Genomic DNA, 21,379 nt, shown 5'->3' on the forward strand with positions numbered 1-21,379 from the left:
TTTGCATCTAATTAAGTAACTTTGCTTACGATTTTCCATTTCGTATATTTTTGCACAACTCAGTAACTAGGAAGGTCCTGACCATACAAGTGATGGCATAAAGGGACAGCAGCACACTCATCTAAAATGTACTGCACCACTAGGATAATTATTACAATTTCTTTTATATTAAAATAGTTTATACATGTATTCAACATGCTGCATCATTAGATTTTCATTTTTACTACGGTCTCTAGTTGCCGTTAAAAGAAAATGCTACTGAACAAAAGGAAGGGGGTGGGGGTGGAGGAAAAAAAAAAGTTTTTCTTTCTTACTGATAAAGCCTTTGATGCCCAAGGACTCTATTTCCATATAAACCAACAGGCGACTATAGGTTTCCACAAGAGCAGGAGCCAAGGCCAGACTAGATTTTGCATGAGCCAACTTAATTACCCTTGTAGCTATGCTATGAATCAGACTGAAGAAAGAGAGAAAGTATTTTTCAGTGAAAAACAAGGACTTGAAAGTTAAGAAATCTATTAAGTAAATCAGCAGCTCTATACATGACACGTTCAGACACAGGAAAGCTCTCCTGATGATAATTAGTCACAGGTTAAAAAAAAAGGTAGCTGCATACCATACCTCATTTTGGCATGAACTGTGAGTGAGTCCAAGAGGTTCATTGGCAACGGGGTAATAGACCCTGATGCCATGCAATTAGTCCCTGGAAGGGGTATCCTCATGTTGCCATTTCCATAAATAGTCTCTACTAGTACACCCATTGGCAAAGTGAAACACTCTGAATTGGTTGAATAAGCATTGCACAACAAGGCGATCTTGTAGTCATTCATCTGTAAGCTTTTATTTCTTAAACTCTGTTGCAAAAACCTGCGTGCCAAAGAGATTAAACATTAAGTAGAAAAAAACAAGCAGAAGACTACACATGCATTCAAGGATTACAGCCACAATAACCCCAGTCAAAAATCCATTGTAAAATAGTAGAAAAAACAAAATATTTATTAATTGCACCACACCAAAATGACTACATCTTATGCCACAGTTCCACTATGTTACAATTTTCCTATATCAGAGAAACACCTCAGGAGAAAAATACACTTTAAAAATCACCTTGCCAGACAAAACTTAATCCAATGTACTGCTTATCCACACTTTCCAAACCACAGCATAATAAAACAAAATAGTCAATTTGCTTTCAAATTCTCCATCAGTAAAAAAGATTTATTAATCTGACATGTAATATATTATTTCCATTAGCTGTATAGTACCGGCATTTCATTTTTTATGAAATATTTTGACTTTGAGCTCTTTCTTAGTCCTGCTTCATTCCTTTGATAAACCTTATACAGCATCCCATCACACAATACATTCTGAATACAGACTTGGAGCTTCCTATGCCATTATGTGTAGAGGCAAATCAAAACATAACCAACTCCCCAAAACTCACTCATGGTGAAGTTTAAGAGAATGAGGAATGGGAATCTGTAACTTGGAGTTGTCACTATGGGCCTTCCGATTCAGATGAATCCAGATACAGGTCATCGCAAAAGCATGAGTTGACTGGGGTTTGTTAATATCAGGTACAGGAATACACTAAGGAAAGAACACATGAATGTGACATACTGCATGTATTAATGTACAGAAAACCAACTTAGATAGCCAGCATTCACAAGTCAAGTTTTTCTTTTTCTGACTTGCAACACCATGGGCAACATTTTTAAAGAACAGATTCTACCCTCATCCGCGTATGCAATTTTAAATCAAGAGCTCTGGAAGAGACCTGGACCTCAGTAATTATTCTGAAAAAAAAAACCAAAACAAATAATCCAAGACCTCAGCAAATGGAAGTTCATGTTTAGAATATACAAATTCAAGACATATATAGTTACAAAGCATATACTTTTACTCTCAGCCTCCCACTTATACATTATTCAGAACTCAGTTACGGTATGTGCTTCCATAGTAGGTACTCAGTGGTTCACCAATATTTTCTGAAAAGTCTAACTTGTCTAGCATCACCATTATACTCAAAGATTAATATGCTTCCTATGAAAAGGAACAGATACATGCGAAAATTCAAGAGGTTTGGGCTATAGACTCGGGTATATTGCTGCCATTGGAAAAGGCACTCTGGCCCTCTCCTTTTGCCAACATCCGCATTTCTTTCCCTGTGGTACAGTTACTACTGCACAAGCACCACTGATCGCACAAGTGAGACAGCAGCAACACATAATGAAGGGGAGAGTAAGACAGATCCCCTTAAAAGTGACAGCCGTAGATAACATTTAAACTGGTTGTGAAATTGAATCCTCAGAAATGCCCTAGTCCCACAAACACTTTAAACAAGTGTAACTCAGAGCCCATCACTACAATTAAAGTAAATAGTCCTGTCACTCTTCCAATATTTTATGCTGGCAAAAGCAATTGCAAACTCATGAAACAAATTGTACTGAAGAATTTCTGTGGGTCAAAACTAAAGAGGGGGAAAAATTGCCACAAATCGGTTTAGTACACCACATATTGGTATTAACATATTTACTGACCCAAAACAGAAGGCACTATGAGCAAGCAATCAGGACTTCATGCTGACAACGCTATCATGGTGGAAGTTTAAGAACTTCCCCTAACTCCCCCTTCCTCAGGAACCTTCATTCTAAAGGAATGTACAAAGCATGACTAGGATTTGATTTACTACCGCAGAATGAATTTTAAGTAACCATTAACACAAAACAAATTTAAAGTGTCTTGTTCAGTTCTGTGGGCGTGAAAGTGTCTCTCAGTGTATTATCCTGTTACAGCCCAGATGTAACAATGAAATTCTGCAACATTACTCCTTAATAGTATCCTCAGTGCTTTAACAAACTCCTCAAAACTTTAGTCAAACCAAAGTCAAGGAAGATATGATTAACAGAAGTCTTTTTTGCCCCTAAAAACACTGCACAAATGCAGTTACTGGAAAAACACAGCTAGGAAATCATGAAACATCTCACTCCAACTATGCAGCACGCTGCTGTAACAGTGACTCACGAATGATAATAATACTGACATATGAAGGTCTCTGGTTGAATTAAAAATAAAACTTTTACTTTCAGAGGGAAGACTTACTTCTTTCTCAGGATACAGGAGGTCAAAAAGCTTCATAACCGGGAGGAAGTCAGCCAGTGCATTCTTCTGAATGCTGCCAGAGATGAACTGGAGTAGCACCCACATCAGATGGTCTCTTCCTTTAATGAGACCACGGCCTGCCAACTGTCAAAAACACTCAGTAACAGACAAATACTGCATGCAGAAGAAAAATCACTGCAAAGATTCCTATAAAAGTAGAAGGGCAGACTAAAACAGTTCCACCAGAGATTAGTGGGAATTTTATAGCAGGACTTAGGCAGAAATGTGTGTTGTGTTTTCAGAAAGATGGCAAACAGGTACATTAGTTGTAACACAGAAACAGACTCTGGGAGGGCCACAACAATTAACGGTAGGATTTAAAATGTATTTAGCTCTTGAGGATCACTGTTTTGAAAAATTAGCAACTCTTAAATATTGGACTTGTCAGCCCTGTAGCCAAGTACAGTATTGCCACTGCTAGCAGCAGGCCACAGTCTCTGAACCAGAACAACTTGGGCTTGCTTCATCTGGACCCATGTATTTTTGGGGATTTTTTGTTATTTAACTTCTTTATCTGTAACAGCAATTCTCTAATAACCAGTACTCTTAACCTCTACTCTTATCTAGTTTCCTTTAGTTTTAGACTAGACTTGTGCAATTGTTTTGTATAGTGCTTATTGTTTCAATAGTTCATTAACAGTAATTAAAGGAATGCAACACCGGTAAAACTGATTTCAGGGATATCAAAGAGAGCAGAGAACTAGAATCCATCACAAGGAAAACATAACATACATAGTAAATTTTGGTGTAACATGACACTGTCGGCAAATGAAGATGGAGCAATGTGTAGTGCATGTTAGAAACTGTATCTAAATAGCCACAAGCTAATCCTATAGTGAGGAGAAAGAACACCCCCTTCCTACCATCGACACCATACTTTCTCTCAGCAAAGAGCTCAGGATGTTGCTGACTTACTGTAACCCCTCCTCTCCTTTCTTACAGAGGACTGGCACCACCACCCTTAGAATTCAAAGAGGAACTGAACACCAGAGAAAAGGGTACATACTAGAAAGTGTATCAGTTTTAATGGAATTATTATTAGGAAGTAATAATAACTTTGGACTGTGATTGCCAATATCACTGTAATTAGACAAACAATCTTTGATTAGATTGCTTTGATTAGATTGATTAGGCAAACTGTAAGTTCTTGCATCCATTTACGCGGCATGATTCTTTAGCTCACAAACTGAACAGGGCGTTCGCTCTGTTTGAAGCTTGGTTGTAAATTGGACCTAATAGCACAGTACTCGGGTCTTCTGAATTATGCCAGTTTATCTCCTTATTCTAGTTACTAGCCCATTTTGAATCCAAATATAATGCAACATCCTGCAACTGAATACACTGGAAACAGACTTAGCTCACAGCAACATAACTTGAGAATTTGACTTACTTCTACAGAGCACAATGATCAAAAACTTGATTCTTACACATAAGGTACTTCTTGCAGGTGTGAGTGACTTTTTTTGTTTTTAAACTTGTTTTGTTTTGTTTTTAAAATCTCTCTTACCAAGTAGGAGCGATACAAATAATTTACCTTTTGATGGAGTGACAGGACCATATGAGGAAAACTTGCAAACTGAAAGAGCACAAAGAAAATGAGCTGGCTGGAGAGATGCTGCCACAGAAGCTGACTGGTTCCACCATCATCAAACTTCTCTTCAGTCTCAGACCGTTCCATGGCATACACCACAAGATCCACCAGCTGGTCCTCCAGCACAGGGCAGCGCTGCTTGTGCTGTAAGGCAGAGATCAGATACAGTATTCCAAAAGCCTTGCCATTAACTTCAGAACTTGTACAGTTGCAGTTACAGTACAGTATTTTGACAGAAGGCTGGGAAGCATGAAATGAAGTCTGAACTTAAGTTAAGGATAAGCCAGTGTATTAAAGCTGCACTATGTTACAGGTCACAATGATTTTTACATTTTGTCACACATCACATAATTCCCTACTCAGTTCCAAAATACAGATCATCAATGCACAAATAACACCTGGGGGTTTTGTTTGTGTTTTTTAATAAATTCATGCAGAATGTTATTTCTCTGATCTTGCATTCATGGAAAACAAAGTCCATTCTTTTAACACACTGGTGGGGGTTCTTTTGTTTGTTTTGGGTTTTTTGTTGGGTTTGGTCTCCCCCCCCCCCTTCCCCCTTTTTTCCTTTTAAATTTTTCAAAAGTAGGGATCACCGTGAAGAAAAAGATATATCAATTATACCACCAACCCCAGAGGAAACATCCCAATACACAATATAGGTGTTTAATGACCATTCTCTTTTTCACTCTCATTTTGGGCTCACCTGCAACCTACAGCTAGCAGCAGAATTAACACCTGGTTAATACCCCTATAATTAGGTGCTATCCTACTGACACAGCACCACCTAGTACAAGACAAGATCAAAAAGCTTTGAAAATTAATCTGATAAAAGTGGTATGTTCTACTTATTGTGAATAGAACAAAAAATACGTATCATAGTGATAAGCTCTTTAGATGTTAGACTGCCGCAATCTCCATAGTGAGCTATGCAAACAAAATTATTTAAAATACACACCTTCCCTGAAGACTTTTAATAATGATCAAGTAAGGAACACATTATATATTCAGATACATACGTTAGTACAGATGTATGTAAAGCAGGCCCACCGCCAATGGTTTGGAACTTAGATTATAAATCTTCAATTTAAGATCATCAAGTATAATGTCACATATCACAAGTTCTTTAGTGCAACAACCTTTTATTACGCTGCATTCATATAGTTATACTGGTACAAAGTACTATTACTAAGGAGAAAAAGCTGTGTGGAATTTAACCTATTTCAGACAGTGCTAGCACTTTGGAAATAATCTAACTTCTGTTTCATTACAATCTCTATTCAGGAATGTTTGGGGGTGGGGTGGGGTTGTTTGTTTGTTTGTTTTTTCACACCTGATGCCTGTAACATAATGCAGCCTTAAAGAAAACATTATTACTTTAATGATACAAAAGAAAAGGAACTGAGCTGCTCAAATACTAATCATGAAAATGCTGTATCCCTTTCTAGAGGCAAAAAGGTGTATGTAAAAAAGTTTAAAAAGATCACCCAAACACTCATAAACATTTTAGGGATATCTTAGATGAGTTCTTTGATTTACTAGCCAGGCAGCCTAAAAAAATCCTTTTAATTAATAGAGAAAGAAATAATAAAAGGAAAGAGAGATGCTGAAAGGAGATGCTTGTTCTACCTTCATCGATGGTAGTCTTTTGCCATGAAAAAAAAGAGATTCTCTCCAATTAGAAATAAAATGCAAGAATGGGAAAAGTTGACAAAATATTGTGAACAGCATCCCCTGTTGCATGCTCTTCGCCAGCTCAAAACTGCAGAAAGCTACAGTTCTAGCTGTGTTTTCTTGAAGCATGCTTAACACAAACTTCTAACTAAAACAGAAAGCATCGATTACTGTTTCACCTTCTCTTCCAGTACGCAATGCCATTATCACAGATCAACCACGTTACAGATTTACAGAGAGCAGTATTAACACCACCAGTTGAGAATACTTTGGGTTTTTTGCAGTTCGTTTTTCCCCCCCCTCCCAAAGCAACTAATTATGAAGCAGAGCAGGGTGCAACAGACAACACTATAGACTAGTTTATAATCCAGCATGCAAAACTACAACGTACAGGGCTTGAAATTTAATAGTTTGCTAAGCACTGGGTTAATGTCCAAAAGCCTAATCATGTTAGGCTATATTAATTTAGAATAAAGTTATTCAAAGAATACAACAGGAAAATATTACTGTTAAAAAGAAAGCCAGAATTTCCAGTAGGAATTTTCACTATTCTGAGTAATTCTAAGATTGGGAAAAGTTTAGGAGCCAGGAAATAAAAAAAAAAAAAAAAAAAAAAATTCACTCTCTTATTCTGAAAATCATGCTTTTATTGCTCTAAAAACAATTTTCAATAAGAAATATAGCAGTACTTCACATTCTATCTTCATTAATTTAATTTTCTGGCATTTTTTTTTCTGTATTTTCAGTGAATATATATTTTTTACACAAAATTTGTATCTATAGTTTTGGAGCACTTAGAAATAAAATATCGTGCTGCCTAAGAATTTGCAGGATTGGGGCCTCGTTTTATTAATTACTCATAACTGAAAGAACATCTCAGTATATACTGAGACAAATAAAAATACAGGTGACAGCTAATTTTCCTCACAAATAAGTAGGAATTAATGTTTTGGTATGGCTTAAACAAAACAAAAACCCAAACCAAACACTGTTTCAGATTATAGATGGAAAAATACAGCATTCAAAACCACTATGCTTTTTTCCCCCAAGAGAACGTTATTCAAATTTTTGTAGTTTGGTTACATAAATACATATTCTCCATTTTGCCCTGAAAATAATATTTAAAGATCTGACAAATACATAACCTCATTGAAAACATTATTAAACCATAAAGAAATACAGGGGGGAAAAAGTGCTATCATGACAACTTGATACTAAAATTTCTCTTAAGACCAGCCCTCTGATGGACTCGTGGTACTTTTTTCAGTGGATCAAAGCTTCAGTTGGGTTTGGGTGGTTTTTTGGTTGGTTGGGTTTTTTGGGGGTGGGGGAGGGTGGGTAGCGTTAAGTGTTCCCTAAAAGAAAAGTATTTTAAAGAAGTCAGTAAGGCTAGCTGCAAGCTATTATAGTTTTCAAACATTTTAAGCCAACAACATTTAGCTCAAAAATATTTAATAGGTATCTACACTTAAGAAATGGATTCAGAAGACCAAACCTCAGAGCCCAAGATCCCTGCAAGAGTATATGACGTCTCCAGAAGTCCAATTCAAAATATGTAAGTTAAATGCCTGAAGTAGTTAATACAAGACAGAACTATAGCCCCCCCGGACTTCCATTTTCCAAAACTGTATGCTACCAAGACACAAAAACCTTAAAGCTTGTTGTTTATATTATGCTTGATTCTATTTCTACCAAGTTCAGTGGGCATTCTCAAGTTTTCCTCATTAAAAAATGGATTAAGTTTCAACAAGGAAGTTGCACTCAAGTGTTCTCAACACACACTTTTACAATCAGAAATATATAAAAAATAATCACACCCCTTAATTTAAGTACTTTGCCATGTTAACACTGATAATATCAGACAGTGAGTTCCCAGCATCAACCTACAATATTTTAAAAACAAAAGGGAAAGGAAAGTCAATTTTTGAATATTGCATTATGTCATTCCTTTCACTTAATGATTCTGCTTACACAATGCATGGACAGACATAAAATAAACAACATCTTCCCCAAGCAAACTATCCTGATTTGTAGCTAGGAGAGAATACGACTACACATTCACCTGAACAGAGTATGGCATAGATAATTTCCTAGTCAAAGTTGCAGATCACCACTGCTGGTTTAAAAGGTGACCAGCCAGATACACCATTTAAAGAGCAAAATCATTAATACAATAGCTGCTAATTAGAAGTTTGTACAACATTATAGAAACAAGACACATGAAAATTACCTCCTCTTTCAAATACTCCCCAACCCAGACAAATTAAAGTTTAACAAAGTTTTTAATTGTTTAGAGGACTGCAATACAATCCTAACTGCAATTATGCAAGCAAAAATGGCATTTTATTCTTCATGCAAGTCTGTACATACAGAGAAGGTAAAGATATAAACCAAAATGTTCAAAGTGACTTCATGTCCTTAAGACATTACTAAAGCTCAATTTTAAGAACCAACTGTAGGATCCCTAAACTGAATCTTAATTTGGTATCAGTGTATTAAGACACTTTGAACTGTTAATCATTTTCCAGAAAACAGATTGTTACATACCTCAACAAATTACTTGAAAGATAATTAAGTATTGGGAGTATCACCCCAGCTAAGAGCAGAATATAAATTGACAAAGAATCATAAAATCATTTAGGTTGGAAAAGACCCTTAAGATCATCGAGTCCAACCATAAACCATAACATACATGATAAAATACAATTTAAATCTCTACTTCCTATAGACCAGTTCAAACAGGTATACAATAGACAGTACTGTCCCACACAGAAGTACACAGCAGCAAAAAAGAAAAATCCCCAGACTCCAACAGAAGGAACATTTTGAAGTCTGTATTATTACATCTGGACTCAAAGCCATATACTTGATAAAGGTATTAGAAAACCTCATCCCACAACAAAACTTAGAATCCTGAAAGGAACATATGAATCTATAAACATATCAAATTTTACCTTCATTTTTCTCTCTGCAAGGTTAACAGGACAGCTGGATTTGTACTTTTTTTTTTTAAATTTATTTTTGTTTTACACAACTCAGAGATGGTTTGAGTGAACAGTTTTCTACCACAGATCTGCTTAGTTAAGATTAAACCAGAAAATCTCATTGTTCATCTTCAAGAATATTTGAGAACTAGGACAAATTTGGCTGAACCATACCTAGTTTGTGATGCCAAAAGATTCAAATGAAGGCTCCAATCCTGCAACTGGATCTGTGTGAATAGTTGATAGGGCATACAAGCAGCTTCACATAAATAATGAATGATCATAAATAAATAATGATCATTGCTTTGAGGTGTTTCTGTATTTATTTTGAAACAAACTTGGCACTACTTGCATTTCTATGTCTTCTATTATACTGACAATTCATTTATGCAGGTTAGCTCAGTTCTAATAATAAAATACAAAATTATCAGCCATTTTACTGAAAGCACTGATACAGTTACACAACTTCTGAAAAGCATGCTACTATTTTTTGTCAGGTGGCTACATTAACAAATTCAACTATAACATGAAGTTAATTTGTACCTAAAAGTGAGTAAAATTTTAATGTTTTCCACAGTTTTAAACAGAGTGTATTAATGTTTAAATGGAACATTATTTCCTGTTCTATACCACTACACCACCCTACTCTATATTTATATTTTTAACTCACAAATTTTCAACAGCCCAAACATCTTTATGCTGATATAACTGTAGTAGCACAGCTATAGTTGATGTTCTGTCAGCATTTCCTTTATAAGCTACGTTCTTCAAGTTTGCTCCTTGGCCATAAAAATTCACGCCAGGTTGAAACTTTGTGTAGGAATTCCTATACTAGCAAACAAATTTTAAGAAGTACAGTTCAATATATTTCATTACTTCATTTCATTTTTCTTCGATTACTTTTAGAGGACAGTAGAGTAGGAGTTAAAACCCAGCATTTTTAACGTCAATGTTTTTTGACCTGAAGGCACAGACCACCCATAGTCAGAAAAATAAAATGGGTTCAATATATTTTTTTTGTCTGGATCTTGTGTTATTTACCAGCTACAAGATGCATAGAGGAATAGTTTGACTTATTAACTGAATGTAGACACAGAAATAGACACAGAATACAAATACTACTCATTTCAACACTAAACCTAGCAGCTCGTTTCCAAGGTTTAACATTTCAGCTGCGTTAAGTCTCAAATACAAAAGATTGTCGTATACAACACAGAGTAATGTTTGTCAAGATGTAGGAATCTGCGCATTCAAAAACATTGTCCTAATCCAGAAAAGCACTGCTATATTTCACTTACAATGGGAAATATACACAAGGTTTCAGGATCATGTAAATTTTATAGTCAAGTTACAAATCTGAAAAAAGTTTCTTAAATGGAAACACTGACACAACCTTCACTATAGTATTGCAAACAGCAACGCTATTTTATAAATCTTAAACAATGTTTTTTAAAGTAGGTATGGAACTGATTATTGTAACAAGGGATCAACTGTAAATGTAATACCCGTAATTTCAAATTTCAGGCAGAAGCCCACTTGGTTGATTTGCTCAGGCATTTATTTATTTATATAAACAAGTAGTCAAATTTTAAGGAACTACTTTTCACATGGTATTCTGCACTACCTTTCTTTCACCTAGCTTGGAGAATATTATAATTGCCCGTTGGGAAGTTTGTTACAGAGGCTTCCTAATGATAAGAAAATTCCACTAGTAAAGCTTTTTTTTTTTTTGGCTTTTTTTTTTTTATTTTAAACAATGATGTATTTACAGCTTTATAATTTTACAGTCAAGTGCAGTGGATGTTTTTCCACCTGCATAAGGAAAGAAATTTTGAACTAAGAATCTCTCCTCATCTGAAAATTCCAGCAGACAAAGTAAAAGTTCTTATGACTGGTAAGGGAAACGGTAGCAGTCCATTCCAAGCAAAATTTTAGGACCAAAGGACCACTGACTGTCAACTTTATGCTACATCTCTCATATCTCTGGAGATCTGTAGTGAGGATTTGCCCTTGACTAACGGTCCTGCCAATTTCAAGCCCTGACTGTACATGTATTCTCTAACTGGAATCAGTGGCTACAAAGCGGCCAGCGTATCGTTAGTCACAATACAACAGTAAGGTTGTGAACATACCTGAGCAATGTTCAAGGTCTAGAGCATTGGAGGATGGGCAGGACAAGACAGGACAGAACAAAAATAAAGGAAGAAAAAAAGAAAAGACAAAACAGTGACTATGAGGCCAGCCTCAAGGATCCCCAAGTCAGACTAAGCCCTCCCATTCTAAGGTATAAAAAGAAAAAATGTAACAAAACAAAACCCAGCTTTTCACTATTCTAGTACTATAACATGCCAATATAACAGAGGACAACAATGCTTTAAAAACTAATGAACAATAACCATTTTTACTGTTTGAGCTAGCAGTCTCCTACTGTCTGTCAAAGGTGTACTTGAGGCTGGCCTTATAGGAAAAAAAAGCAATGCAAAAAAAAAATTGTATTTTAAATCTCTACTTTTCAATTTAACATTCGTAAAGCAATATACAAATGATAGGAACAACAGCGTCCAATTAACCTAAAATGATCTCATAAAAAAAATAATAATAAAAAAAATTTACTCTCTGGACCTAAACTGTTTTGCTTAGTTAGCTATAGCAAAGAAAAGAGAAAAAGAATAGTGCAGATTCTATGCAGAATTAAATCACGTGTTTCAGCACAGTACAGTACCTGCTTATTCAGACCTAGCATATTGCAGACCATATCCCTTGAATACGGTTGTTCCAGCACATATCTCAACAAAGCAGTCTGTGGCTCAAACAGATCCTTAAAAAAAAAAAAGCAATCACATACAAACATATATTGCCTCAAGATTATGTTTAATAGTGAGTTTACGTTTAACTGAGTTAAACAACGCAAGAATTAATGTTTAATTTATGCAGATATGTATTATCTGGCAAATCTTTTTGCTCTCTGATACCCAAAAGAAAAGAGCTGTGATTATTTCCTCCTAAGAAGTGACAGATTTTATGGGGACCAAGCAGAAGAACATGCTTCATCCAATAAAAGGACGGCACACTTTTTGAAACAGCCTTGAAACACCGGAAGACTGTCAAGAACTCAAAGGAAGCCAGGTAAGACAACTGAGGAAGCACATGACCAAGATCCGTAAAAATCACGAGTAGCCTGAAGAAAAGAGATATGGAACAACTGCTCACTGTATCTTCCAATAGCAGAATCACTTTAAAAAAAATGATATCTGAAGCTAGGTTCAAAACAAACAGAAGGAGCTGATTCCTCATGCAACATGAAGTTGAAATGTGGAACTCCTTGTCAAAGGGACGTTGCGGATGCTAGAAGTTTACACGGGCTCAAGAGGAAACTGAACAAATATTTGGCAGAGGAAGGTTTACCAAATATATAGAAACCAAATCTGTCTCAGGAAACGCCCAAAATGATAATGGCTGTAGAGTGTGAACACTATATATGTCATTAGATATACTATCTTTATATCCTTCCTTAGACACCTAGGATACAGGGAATGGGAAGCTGGACGATGTGGATTTTTGTCCTGATCCTTTACAGTTTTTAAATTCTTTCAGCACACCACTATTTCACACTCAGAGTTTTTAAGTTTATTTAAACTACCTTATATTTAAGTTTGAATTGTAAAATTATCTTTCCTATGGAATAACAAAGAGCACAGAAAAGAAGAAATTACCTTCCCATTCTCTTTCATCTCCCCACTGCTAAACTAATTTTCCAATCAATTCTCTGCTCTCACTTGCTCTCTCACACATGCACACCCACAAAGCACGTTAAACATCTCATGTTCTTCAGCATCCTGGGCAGCAGTTATACCACACACTACTTTAAGGGTCCTCTGCATATAGCTTGAAATCACTGAAATATATAACACAGTAAAAACATCTACGCCTTCAATGTTAGCCTAGCTGGAACAATTAGATATTCACAGCTGAAATTATTTTTCCCCCCTAATGATATAAAAGCTTCATATTTATTGAATATAACATGTTTAAGAAGCTTAATAAGGCATACCTTATCATATGGCAAGAGACCTTTCAAAGGAAAACGAAGGGTTGTAGGATCCAGCTTCCATGAGTTACACATGGCACCTGAGTTATTTACCACAGGAAGAAGACTACAGCGACCTACATGCAATGAAACATTATAAATTCTAAAACAGTGAAACTGGCCTACTGTTTAATCATTCTGATGCAAAAACTGGCCTCAGCCACTTTTATGGTCTCCTTAAACTTCCACTGTTTAAAGCTTTTTACCATAGGATTGCTTCAGGCTGATTTTATTTTTCTAACCAATTTTCAAGTAAGAAAATACCACCGGAGTAAAATCCCCATTTGTTCAGATTGGGTACCCCGAAAACAGAAGTATTTACAAATATTCATCAAAAAGTGCCCTTTTAGGTTACCAGAAGACTGTTCCATTGCCACTACTTGACCTAGGGATTTAATTCTGGTATGCTGACCCTTTCCACAAAGAAAATGGTATTACTAATCGAAGCATATAATCTAGTCTTTTGATTTCCATTCATTCACCTTGTAAGACAAACTGTGGGCAGGATTCTGTTCATTAAACTGGTCAAATACAAGCATCTATACTCCAATTACAGTCAATCGAGATCTAGTCAATGCAGTCAGCATAGGCCAACATGATTCAGCTGATCACATAAGAAGAGTTTTTTGTAGGGTAATTTAGACTTGTTAATCAGTATAGATTAGACACCTGAGATTTATTTCAGTTGCTTAAACACAGGCATCTGAACTGAGCCCCTAGCACACCTGTATATCAGCATCTAAATTTAGGTGCTTCAACTTTGACCTAAATCTCACTGTCAGTTCAAATTCCATGACTTCTATTGTCCATACTGGCCATATTACTAACAGATAAAACAAGAAGTAAATAAATACCTCTTTCTCCCCTTCAACCATATCCATACAGGTCATTTACACATACAAGACTTGTAAAAATTTGTGTTATTATGTATTTGTATGATCCCTGTGAGTCATATGCATAAAAGCTATGCCACACTTCCAATAGAAGAATAACTACATGCTTCTGAAACATAAAATGCTTTGGAGCATTACAGATGAATTTACCTTCTTCACCTCTGCACTGAAGAAGCTCAGCTGCAATAAACCTTGCTCAGATCTAAGATATAATGCAGCTGTTACTAAGCTACTTAATTCTCAAAGCAAACAGAAAACATTTTTATCTTTTTGAAGAAAAATGCAACAGGCATCACAATTAAAACAGCCAAATTTTAATCTTCAGATTTCTAGCAATAAACAAAGGTGAGTTTTTCTTTCACAGAAAAGGACAGCCAGTACTCATCTGAGCTAGGGAATGTTCACACAGAAGCCTGCAACAATAGGGATAAGGCTGAGCAGCTACAAAAGCTCCAATGGGAACTGAAGTCAGAAAACACTCCGTGACTAGCATACCAATGGATCTGTATTCACCCAAAATCCTTGAGCATAGAAAACCTATGGTTTTCTTAACGTCTACTGTAGTTAGAAACTATAAGGCCATGTAACAAGTAGAACACTTCCACTACCAGCTTGTAGCAAAAGATTATTTGATCTCATCAATATGAATTTTCCCCTTCAAAGCAAAAACTGAAGGGAAGCAAGTCTGAGAACAAACTGACAAGAGTAAAGATACTACGTGAAACATAAGCTCTGAATCATTTTGCTTAGATGAATATATGCCCCAAAAGGTTATAAGAAACAAAAAAGTTCAAAATAAATTAATTTATTATTACTTTGAAGTCACTCATAAATTCATTCTCTTACCACAAATGGAATTTATTCTTGCTGTGGGTCTGAAGGTATCCACAAAATCCGATACTAAATTACCTAGTAACTGGGTGAGAAAAGGAGAATAAAAAAGTAAGTTAAGGGTTTAAGTCGCAGATACTGATAAGGAATACTTAAGACTTGAAAATAGTTTATACATTTTAATAAAATATATAGGAATCTACTAACATAAATAGCTTCCTACATATTTTGACAAGTTGGAAAAATCATCCTGAACCTAAAGCCACAAAAGGAAAAATGTGACTTTATAAAGAAGGGGCAGGAAGCACTCTTCTCAGTTTGCACTCGAATGAGACTTTACATAAAAACTTTCTCCTATGCATACTATATTATTTCAGTGCATACTATTCAGTAACAAGTGATTTAAGACAAGCTTTAGAATTTCTGTTCATACCAAATCTCCGTTTGCCTCTGGATAACAATTCCACAAAGACAAAGGACCTAGGTTAGTACACTCTGGATTAAATCTCGGCTCAAAAGAAGTCAGTAACAGTTTTCCTATTAATTCAAGGGAGTCGGTATTTTATCCTTTTCCCGACACCTAGTTATTTTAACAGAATACAATGTTGATTCAGTAATCAACATTACATTCTTTTTGGAAACAGTGACCATTTTCATTGCACCAGAGCCCCAAATATTTTTGCTAACTGAATTTAAACAGAAAGAAAACACTGGTCAGCTATTTAAAGTGCTTTTTCTTATCCTGAAGTCATAGAGAAAGCACAATCTGGTAGGTAAGCATGACCTGCATTTCCAAATGTATTCAACAAAACCAACTCAGTGCTTCAAGAGTTTCGAACATCAGGCTATAGGTCAAAACTACATCATCAATTTCATGCAAGAACACAGGAAGCTGCTGCTGCAATCACGTCAAGCCTGTATCTTAATTTACATACCTAATCACAAAGCTTACTGTTGAATAGAAGATTTTAAATCTTCCTTTAAACTTTATTTTAAAAAAGTAATTTTGTTTTGTGTGGAACAAGACTCCAGATTACATGATTTGATATCGTATCATTACCCAATGGGGAAGTTTTCCTTCAGGATATAGTTTTCTGATTTCTGTAACTGCAAAGTAGGCAGGTAACAAACATGCATTTCTTTCCAAAATGTAGGCTACCACCTATAAATAAAAAAATACAGCAGTGTAAAAGACTTTGGATAAGGTAAACAAAGGTGTACTCTGTCTACTAGTCTGAGGCAGCCCATGAAAATAGATATAAGAATTAAAACACTTTTTCTTAAGTTGTATTCCGATAGTACTACATTAGTTTAAAACCTGTTTTTAATTGTGCAAGTGTACGTTAGACTGTTTAAGCCTAAGTAAAACTATGCCTCTATGTCTGCCTACAAACTATTGAAAACAATTACTATTTTTATCCACTAAGAAAAATATACAGAAATTAATCTCAATATTATATCTCATACATCTTACCTTAGGCAAGTCAAACATTGGGCCTGACTCTCCTGTTAGGGATTTTAGTGCTTATCTACAATACCCCCAAAAGCTCTTTGTTTACTGTATAAAATGCAAATACAGAAAACAATTAGAGCACAAAGAGTAAGTCTCTGCTGTTGAACTGTACCAACTCTCAAAGAGAGTCATCCCAGCTATTAGAAGCTCATTAATGACAGAAGAATGAGGCCTATCTTTCTCTATAGTGATAACATAAAATTCAGACAGTTACCTCTCTTGCTGCTAAAAGCTGCTGTACAACAGCTGAGCTCACAGTGTTTGGAATTGTTAAGATTTTCTCTAGGATCACTTTCAACAGATCACGCACACCCTAAAAGAAAGCACACAAAATTAACATTCCCAGATATTCTTTATTTCTGGCAGAAAGACTACACAATCAATATGGTCAGACAATATTTTGACAGACAAATTAGCTGTTTGTCACTAACTGTCAGAAGACAGACTGCTACTGAGAATGTGAACGCTAATGACATTAAACTCCTTATGGAACTTCTCAATCTTAGGATACCCCAGACAAGAAAGTAACTGTTGAAATTTTGATGTGTATCCAGAGTCATCCAACCTACAATGGCTTGTGCAGACTGACCAAAGTACAGTGTTGTATTTTATGTTTTTTGCTCTAACACGCTCACCCATGCTGGTGAGGTGGTTCTCTGCAAGAGATGCCTGGTTTCCTACTCCTTCTGTTAAGAGTTGTACCCTGCCAAAGACTCAGCTTTCAGGACCTTTTTCCTACATAGCAACAGGGGTCAGAGCAGATGCGAGAACTTCAGCCTTAATGGTTGATAATATTACTTTTCCACATGTACCACTTCTGCAACTGCATTAGGGTTATTTAGCTTGTAACTGAAAGAGGGATGGAAGATGACTATGTAATAGAGAAAAGAATAAGAGGAGTTACATTGTCCATACAGAATTAGCTATTAAGGTAAAGCTCAACTATGAAAAAGCATTAGAAGTGGTCTCACTGAATTACTTTTTTCTTTCATAATCAAAGCAGACTTTGAAACACTGGATGTCTCTGACATAAAATCATAAAAACAAAGCCAGAAAATAACGTGCCTTATCACGAAGAAAGGAATGGGGGGAAGATACCTTGTAGTCTACACCTCCAATAATCTTCCGGACCAATTTAAATGTTAACGCCCACAACTGTGTCCTTTCCCATTCAAGTGTATCGGAGTTTATCAGAGATTCGCAAACCATCCTAGCAGAAGGAGACAATGCAAAAATGAATGACAGATAATAAGCATGTGCTCTCCAGCAGTAATTTTATAATGTCATTGTAAAATACCCTCCAATATTATAACTCTAATGTATACTATTTACCGATTCATTCCAACATAGCTTACCTGGGTGGCAAAAGTCCAGTTTCTACTGCCATTGCTAAACAGTCATAAAGAAAAGAAATTCTTTTAGGACTATGCTGGCTATGAATGAACCTTACAATCCACTGGACGCACTGTTCATGGGATTCCTGAAAAAGCAGTAGAGGGGAGAAAGACTGTATTTACAGGTAGTGAAACAAACTGTAAAATTCGTATAGTATCCTACCATGAAGAAACGAAACTAACAGAAGAACAAGATTATAAATGGCAGAAGTTGTCCAGTTGTCCACAAGACTTTTGATCTTATTTTGAAGAAGTCCAGTTGTCCAACAGAAGTTGTCCAGTTGTCCAGTATTGGAAATACCTCCTAGCTGAAACACTGATTTCTACAGTCAGCTTTGTTTTTCACATGTAAGTTAGCACAGAATAGAATAAAATAGAACTGTTCTATTATTCTTTCCTTTTCACAGTTATAATCAAATTCCGTGAAAACAAAGATGACCAGGTCTCCAATTACAGAAGAGTGCCTACACGAATCTAACTTTTGGAAGGTAATTTTTGAACATAAACATCTATTTTCTCCCCCCCCCCCACTTATTCACTTCTACCAGAAATCCCACAACAAACTACCTTTTTTTGTTTTTCTTTATTGTTATACTTCCATTTGCTTATCTTTATTTGCACTGCACACCAACCTCTACTAAACAACTATATAATCTTCTAAACGTCAAAACTAATCTTTTTTATTGCAAAGTCTTCCTATATTCTTTACTGTTCCATATCTGAAACCAGATCCTGAATGACTGGACACAGACCTTATAGCTTAAGTGTTTGTCTACTAGACAAGGTTTCAGTGTATTAAAGAAGTATATACAGCACATGTAAGCAACAAATTAAACATTAACCTGGGAAAGACTGCTCCAGAACTGTCTAAAAGCACCCAGGCAGCTGATCAGTTTGGTTCTCTCATCTTCAGGAGTGTCCATAAACATACTAATGCAAATAAGAACATTAGTTATTAGCAGTACTCAATGAAAGAGCGCAAGCAGAAAAATACATGTATACAGAAAGTCTTGCACAAATAAACTAATATTACACTCACCCAGGAAAAGCTTCTTCAATTACTTCTGTTTTCTGTAAGAGAAAAACCCCGAGTGAGCTATTGTGGAAAGGTTTTCTGTGAGTATCACACCACCAGGATGAAGCACAAAAGAATAACAGTCGTACTGTTATGGGATTGTATCAGAGACAGATGTATTTCTTCTGTTACTCTAGACTCTTTCAAAGTTGAGGTTGCTTTGTTTTCATATAAACAAGATACCTTGTGGATCCAGATTAAGGCTCTTCGTTTTTTTGGTGTTTTTTTTTTTCCCCTTCTAAATACCTAGAGATTAATTTACTTCCCAAAGTTGGAGAAATTGTTCGATTCTGTTATTGCAGCTCTTTTTTCATACTTTGAAAAAATTAATATTTTTGAATCCCATTAAGTTTTTGTTCCACTTACGTTCCATGACACTCAGTTACACAAATCAATTATATACAGTTACTTTCTCATCTGAGTTTAGATCCATTGCTTTTTAAATTCCACTGAACGATTATATGGTCTTGTACTAGGTGAAAGATTACATATGAATATCCAATTTATCTCCTCTGAAACATTCCTTTTTTTTTTTTTTAAACTCCATTTTGCTCAAAGGTTTCTACATCATTATTCTAATACATCAGCAAAGAGGTTCTAGAAAATACTATCCCACAACATTTTTTACCTTCTATAAGAATTTCATATTATAGTCATGTGATCTATAACTGACCACTATGTATTTTCATTTTTATATTGCAGAAATAAGAGTGTGTAATAAAATAATCTTTCTGGTGACCCTTTTCAATCGTACAGCCTAGAACTGCCTGTCGCTGCTACTCATAGCTTTCTCAAGAAGCAAAAGAGAAACCGATACTCATCTGTTCTGCATAGAAACTCAGGTAAGTTTCGCTGCCGTCCACCAAGTCGGTAATAGCAGCAGTGAAAGTAACAACTTGCTATTTTCTCAGTTATGGCTTCAAAAATGCAATGAAATTTTGTAAGGGCCTTTTTTTTTTTGTTACATAAAAATTTTAGGCAAATAACATTGCTTACAAACAGGCAATGTGACAACACAGTCAAATCACAATGTTAAACATGTGAAAACATAATCTGAACGACAGTGCCAAAACGAGAAATCAACCGGGCATGGGCAATTAATATGCTACAAGCAACTTAACACCATTCAAAGAAAAGTACATCGTGCATTTTTTTAACGCAAACTTAAAACAGGAAGAAAAACCCAACCTTCCCTCTACTGAAATTCATCACATCGCCATCATTTCAATTACACTTCTCTATGAGACCTACATATTCTTTCGAGTTCAGACAGTTTGACCAACCTCCTCTGTCCGAAACATCAGTCAGGCTCCTGTTCAGGACCTTATCAACTACTGTCACCCCAGCGTTTCAGACCATGAAGTGCTTATATCTACCAAGAAGCTCATTCACTTGTGCTCTACAAAACAATGACTTAATGACCCAAAGACTTGGGTTCACAAAAGGAAAGTCCTGTTTAACTAATCTGATATCCTTCTACGATAAGGCCACCAGCCTAGTGGATGAAGGGAAGGCGATGGATGTAGTTTTTCTGGATTTTAGTATAGTCTTTTATATAAAAGGCAGGCTTTTTATACTGTCCCTCACAGCATCCTTATGGACAAGTTGTCCAACTGCGGGAAGACTGGGTTCACGCTACGCTGGGTGAAGAACTGGCTGAAGGGCAGACCTCAAAGGGTTGTAGTGAATGGGCCTACATCCGGCTGGAGACCGGTCACCAGCGGTGTTCCTCAGGGCTCAATTCTAGGGCCAGTGCTGTTCAACATATTTATCAACTATCTGGATTCAGGAGTTGAATGCACCATTACCAGTTTTGCTGATGATACCAAACTGGGAGGTGCTGTTGACTCTCTTGAGGGACAAGAGGCCATGCAGAGGGATGTAGACAGATTGGAGCGTTGGGCTATGATTAATGGGATGAAATTTAACAAGTTGAAATGCCGGATTCTGCACCTAGGCCAGGCACAAGTATAAGTTCCGGGCCCTACAATTTAAGAAGGGCGTCAAGGTCCTTGAATGCATCCAGAGAAGGGCAACAAAGCTGGTGAAAGGGCTGGAAGGCATGTCCTCTGAGGAGCGGCTAAGGTCTCTGGGCTTGTCTAGTTTGGAGAGAAGAAGGCTGAGGGGTGACCTCATTGCTCTCTACAGCTTCCTGAGAATGGGAGGGGGAGAGGG

At 36.2% G+C, this 21,379-nt stretch overlaps 1 protein-coding gene across 1 annotated transcript in view; it reads right to left on the reverse strand.

The window, feature by feature from the left end:
- The window catches only part of MED23 (mediator complex subunit 23), a 37,105-nt gene extending 17,910 nt beyond the window's left edge, over positions 1–19,195 (reverse strand). Inside the window, exons 1-15 of the mRNA XM_009319049.1 lie at positions 19,169–19,195; positions 18,972–19,059; positions 18,091–18,215; positions 17,834–17,945; positions 16,950–17,048; positions 16,283–16,384; positions 15,238–15,307; positions 13,463–13,575; positions 12,134–12,229; positions 11,544–11,561; positions 4,697–4,897; positions 3,103–3,246; positions 1,445–1,590; positions 622–867; positions 315–457 (exon numbers count right to left, since the gene is read on the reverse strand). Of these exons, the coding sequence (XP_009317324.1) occupies positions 315–457; positions 622–867; positions 1,445–1,590; positions 3,103–3,246; positions 4,697–4,897; positions 11,544–11,561; positions 12,134–12,229; positions 13,463–13,575; positions 15,238–15,307; positions 16,283–16,384; positions 16,950–17,048; positions 17,834–17,945; positions 18,091–18,215; positions 18,972–19,058 (1,702 nt within the window). The 5' untranslated portion in view covers position 19,059; positions 19,169–19,195. The remainder of the gene's footprint in view (positions 1–314; positions 458–621; positions 868–1,444; positions 1,591–3,102; positions 3,247–4,696; positions 4,898–11,543; positions 11,562–12,133; positions 12,230–13,462; positions 13,576–15,237; positions 15,308–16,282; positions 16,385–16,949; positions 17,049–17,833; positions 17,946–18,090; positions 18,216–18,971; positions 19,060–19,168) is intronic.
- Between the last annotated feature and the right edge of the window lie 2,184 nt (positions 19,196–21,379).

Source organism: Pygoscelis adeliae, unplaced genomic scaffold (genome assembly GCF_000699105.1).
Source record: "Pygoscelis adeliae isolate BGI_AS28 unplaced genomic scaffold, ASM69910v1 Scaffold172, whole genome shotgun sequence".
NCBI lineage: Eukaryota > Metazoa > Chordata > Aves > Sphenisciformes > Spheniscidae > Pygoscelis > Pygoscelis adeliae.